Source organism: Triplophysa dalaica, chromosome 5 (assembly GCF_015846415.1).
Source record: "Triplophysa dalaica isolate WHDGS20190420 chromosome 5, ASM1584641v1, whole genome shotgun sequence".
Taxonomy (NCBI): domain Eukaryota; kingdom Metazoa; phylum Chordata; class Actinopteri; order Cypriniformes; family Nemacheilidae; genus Triplophysa; species Triplophysa dalaica.
In genome coordinates, this window is record NC_079546.1 from 25,205,128 (window position 1) to 25,210,953 (window position 5,826).

The window sequence follows — 5,826 nt, forward strand, 5'->3', positions numbered from 1 at the left end:
TTCCTGGTAGTCAATGGGATCCAAGAACGCTTTGATTACAAGCGTTCTGTCAAATATCTTTCTCTGTGTTCAACCAAACAAAGACATTTAAACAAATTTGTAACCACTAGAGAGTGAGTAATTCATGACAGAATTTTCATTTTTGGGTGAACTTTACCTTTAAGGAGAGAGACTGAAGACCAGTCACAAGCAGGAGCAGAAGAATTAGCTTTTTTCAGATTATTAAAATCTCAGAAACTGTATTCCGATGGCCTCTTGAAATCAGCATACTCACCTGATCTTTTGATATAAATCACACAAAGAACAGCAACAGTAAGTAGAAGAAGTAATGGAGTGATCACAGCAATAGTCACTGTATGAGAGTTGGTCACTGAGGAAGAAAAATAATAAAATTACAAATTAAAGTCATTAAAAAGTGAACAATGACTTGAGTTTGTGATCATCCCCAGACAAAAACAGCTCAATCATAACCTGTAAACAACATTTAGTTAATTCACTTTAATTAACAGAATATTTATTTGATGGAAAAGTCCCGTTATGGTGATCATTGTTATCTTTAGTTGAGCCCTTGACTCTTGACTTAGTCTTTTTTGTGTGTGTGTGTGTGTGTGTGTCGTGACTGCATGCTTCTAAAATACATCCGTTATGATGATGCTAATGGGAATCTAATCAAATGGTGTTATTGTTATGCTTTTATCGGACCATTTTGGGAACTTAATCCACCATGACAACAGAGTTTCCATCCCTCTCTGTGAGCTTGTGTAAGCACATGGATGTCTCTCAGGCTGAATCAGACTAACTTCCTTACTTGGACGATTCTCTGTGGTTGGCGTTGTTGGCATACCGGGTAGACGTTTTCGAAAGATTGAATTCATTGAACAGATCGATGCAAGGAAGAAATGAAAACATTTTGCTTCTTTCAGAAAAATTCAGTGCCTTCGTTGGCAAATTTGATCTTTTGGCTGATTGGTTGATGAATCAAAGTATTGACATGTTTCCCAAATTCGACGACTGTGTGCAAGAGACAGGTCCTTATAGATATTTCCACTTTGATTGATGTAGTTGCTCAGCATATTAATGGACTGAAACAACAATTCGTCTGTTATTTCAGTGAGGATTTCAGTTTGTCTGGGCCAGAGACCCCTTTAGTTTCCCAGAAAAGATCTAACGATTGACATGGAGGAGCAGTTAGATGAGTTAAAGAACAACACCAGATTGAGACATCTTTATAGCTCTTTCTCTCTGCCTTCGTTTTGGTTGAATGTAAAGACTGAATATCTGCATTTGTCTGACGCTGTCATTAAATCTCTGCTTCCATTTGCCTCAACTTATTTGTGCGAGCTGGGTTTTCTACTGTATTATTGTTCAACACATTTTTAGTAAATGTCTATTAAAAATGTGTTCTCCACCACTGTCCTTTATATAGTTTTAAAGAAGTTTAAAGAAAGTGCAAGTTTAAAAAATTTACAAAAAAACACAATAGGAGAGATTTGGTGGGCAGATGGGCACTAGCTCAAGCCACAGAGACACTCCGTGAACGCAGTCCGGTTCCCGTTGCTCCGGGAGTTTCAAAGGAGAAAAATCTGAAATACGGGAATAATAACTAGAAATGCACATTTTCTGAAGAAAATGTGAGTGGTGCTTCGTGGCAAACCGCGGAAATGGGCTCTAGGGTGATGACACTTTAAGCAAGAAATGAATCTAAACAACCCATGTGATGTTTGGATGCATAGATATAGGTATTTCTAAACGGTTGCTAGGCTAACATGTTTAGTTGCTAGGGGCGTGGCTTCGTAACGTAATGAAGTTCCTGGGATACTGATTGGTTGCCTAAGTCAATTCAGCCAATCCCCTTGTCTCTACCACATTGTGCTTCGGAGATATCCACCTGGTTCTTTTATAATGCGAGTCTATGGGAAAGGTTGCTAGGTTGCTGTTAATGGTTGCTAGGGGCGTGGCATCATAGCGTCATGATGGCCATGTGATACTGATTGGTTGTCCGAGGCAAATGAGCCCACCCCCTTGTCTCTAAGTGGTTGTACTGTGAAGGTATTCATCTCGGGACAGTTATGACAGTTATGACTCCTTATATGGGCATGTTTCCTCCCCATGTTAAGTCAACGGGATATTTTGGGGGCTCTTACACCCCAGGGGTACAACTAACTCCCCATTGTGATGCATGTTCTTACAGAAGCTGATAGCTTCTTCAAAAGTGGTAATTCGCATATTTCTAAAAATTTCTCGCTCGGAGCTACGACCCCTCAAAATTCCAAGCAATGTTAAGTAAATGGGTTTTCGGGGTGTTTTTTTGCCCCCCTATCGAAACCCCCTTGGCCCGATCACTTATATAAGTCATAGCACACCATTCCCATATAAGCCAGTCGGTTTGAGGCCTCATTCAGGGACCTACGACAAAAACTGCAGGTTAAAATATTTCCAGCACAACAGTAATAATGATGCTTTTATAACACCACTAACTAAACGTGAGGGTGGAGGGGGATGTGTGAACATGACGGATAGAATTCACAAATAACCAAACAGGAAATGCTAACATGACTGACGGATAGTTTAGCCAATTAAACGACATCATTCCTTACAAAAGGCAGTGCTATTGTCCGGCCATGACTATGATCAGTGTTTGCTTTATTTGGGCTCTTGACTTTCATTGTGTCTGTTAAAGTTCCTCTTTCTATACATGTGATGTGTTTCTATAAGAAGACATCATACTGTAGAACATCACAATCATATTTCATGTTTATGTCATTTCTTCATCATCAGTACAGAGTTTAATGACTGAAGTCACTTTGAGTTCAGGACACTCCTGTCAGAGTGATGTCTTACCTGTAAATCTGACAGTATATGTGACTGAGGTCTTGATGTCATTCTTGTGTTTGAGCACACATCTCAACTCTGTGTTGTCGTCTTCATTCACGAGTGTTGTAGTCAGAGAGATGAGACAGAGTTTATCTGATCTAATCTGATATCTGGAGTCTGTCTGTAGATCAACATCAGTCTGATTCATCCACACCAGCTGAAATCCATCATAACTGAACAAATATTCACAGTCATATGTAAACAGCTGACAGGAGAGAGTGACAGATGTGTTTGCTCGTATCTCAGTCTGTGATGATGATGATGATGAAGACACTGAAACACAAATCACACAACACACTCTCAGTACTCATGAGTTTCAGTGAAAACACAAGAGATAAAGAGAACTGTGATCTGAAGTTAAACATGTGTTCATATAAATGAAGAGAAACACTGACCATGAAGAACATGTAGATAAACATATGAATCAGCTCCATGATGATGTCCATTCACATATTGTCTGCATGTGTAAAGTCCACCATCATGTTGTGTTGTTTTATAGATGTTGAGAGAGCAGTCAGATGTCAGACTCAGTCTCTCATATCTCTCTGTGTTATTCTTATTTATTCCTCCAGTAAACACTTCTACTGCAGATGATCTTGTATAATTATTATAGATCCATGTAGTTGAGGAGCATTGATGAAGAGCATCATTACAGGACAGAGACACACTTTCACCAGAACTGATGAACACATGAGTGTCTTCTGCTCCACTCACACCTGATACAGCAGATGACATCATTCCTATTAATACATCACAATATATTCAAACTGTTTAATATTTATCTCTTAATGACAGATAGATTTTCATTATTTTTAGATCACATTATTCAGAAGATTTGACAGAAGATAATGTGATCTTGTTCCTCTATCATTGACTCTTGACATCAGACTTTTGAATGTAGAGGAAGTTCTCAAACACTTTACAGTCTTTAATGCTAAATTAAAGAGAAATCTTCTTTTATTTTGTTCTTTGATGAACATTAGTGACATGAGTCACAGCAGCAGGTTTAAGAACGCGGCCCCTTTAAGAGCTGTCTCAGGACGCACATCTGACCGTCACCACACTCTCATTATCACAATTCTTTGCATTCATTTAAGATTTTATTTTACACTTTGAAGTCTGTGCTTAAGAAAATGTTAGACAAAACAGCTTTCTGTCATAATCTTGTGTGGTTTATCCATTAAAGCACAAAAGAGAAGTTAACACAGATGAGCTGTCTGACAGAGATTCACAAACGCAGCCTTTAGTCCGTTACTGTTCACACCAGACTGGACCTCGCGTTGCGTTCTGCTGCGTCTCACAGTTTAGAAGCTCTTTATCTTCACTGAACATGTCAAAGCAACTGTTTCAAATCACACTTACGTGGTTTAAAAGCCTGAACATGAATACAAGCGTGAATACAATGTAACACTTGACAAAGAATGTAAAAACAAACAGATGTTGTGTTAATTGCATAAAATATGTTTCAGGAGTTAATTTGAAAAAATGTATCACATGCGTTAACTTGTTGACAGCACTAGTTGTAATGCAATATACAATGTTTTTTTAAAGCTCATATACACAACCGTTCAGACAACCACCACGGGTTTCACAATCATGACTGTTACAGGCACCACTTATTTTTTATTTTTAAAGGGGATCTTTCAGATACAAAACAAGAGGTTTGTAAAAGCTGAACCTGGATTAACATGCTTTTTATCAAGTAAAATATTTCAAATATATTCAATCTTTCTTATACATCCATTACTTTGCTGAAATGTAAAACTGTTGTGTTTGTATTCCTTTCCATATTTCTCTGTTTTTAACAGTTGTCTATTTACAATGTCTCTGTCATAAATCTCTGCAGAGTATCATCATTTTCATCAGTGTTTTTTGTCGAGAACAACCCAAAAAAACAAGACCTTCCATCTTTTGTGCCCAAGCAATTAGAGGACAAACAACTAGCCTGTCATTGACAAGTTTGTCCACATGTTTGAGAATAAAATTAATTTTTGTTTGTTTAAGCAGTCGATGAATGGACTGAATTATGTTAAACTGCCGTGTAATTTGAGATGGAATGTAATACGTCCTGTGACAGAACCTCTTCAGTTATTGGTTGTGACCCTCAAATGAAAATGCAGATGTACACCAAAGGAATCCTTCTTCCATCTGCCAAATATCACGTTTGAGCAGCGCTATACACAGACTAGAACAACTAAAACATTGACGTACTTGTACACATTATATACAATAGATTTAGCCATGCTTATTTCTTAAGATAGTTTTTCATGTCTTACACAACACTGTTCATGACACATGAACTCTATGATAAATGTGACATGAGATGAAACTGAACATGTTTGTCAGAATGTCAGTGAGAGTAATGAAATGAAATCTGATGAAATAAATGTGTTGTATAGTTTACCTGTGAATAGTGAAGAGAGAAGGATCAGTCCCAGCAGACATATATCACTCTTCTCAGTCATGTTGTGTTTCTCTTACTGAGTCTCTTCTCATCATCTACTAATATTTCTTCATGACAACATTTGTAACTCTTCCTGTGTTTCTCATTTCCTCTTTTCTCATGACACAATAACAGACTAGAACACATTCTGTAGTTTAATGGTGATATTTATAAATGACTTCTGTTGTCTTAAAATAATTGGACACAGTGCTCAGTTATGACTTTTATTGTCAGAGACTTTAACAGGACTAACATGATGAAGGTTTTCTCCAAATTCATTCAACACAAGCAGAGATGATCACTTCTCCATTCTTCTTCTGTCTGCATACACTGTCAGAAAAAAGGTACAATTTTGTTCCAAGGAGTACAAAATATTATATTGTACCTTTAAAGGTCCACAATAGGTCCTGAGGGAACATTTATGTACCCAAGACAACTTACAAAGGTACAACAATGTGTGAAAGGTACATTTTTGAACCTTTTGAGTTTTTAGCTTCAGTATGTAGCTC

General features: G+C 37.5%; 1 protein-coding gene across 1 annotated transcript; it reads right to left on the bottom strand.

Annotated features, from left to right (window-relative positions):
* Window positions 1–230: 230 nt before the first annotated feature.
* Window positions 231–5,339, bottom strand: LOC130420448 (uncharacterized). Its single transcript, XM_056747735.1, has 4 exons — window positions 5,279–5,339; window positions 3,270–3,590; window positions 2,842–3,147; window positions 231–370 (listed from the first exon to the last, which is right to left on the bottom strand). Exons 1-4 carry the CDS (start codon window positions 5,337–5,339, stop codon window positions 231–233), a joined length of 828 nt encoding a protein of 275 aa, XP_056603713.1.
* Window positions 5,340–5,826: the final 487 nt, after the last annotated feature.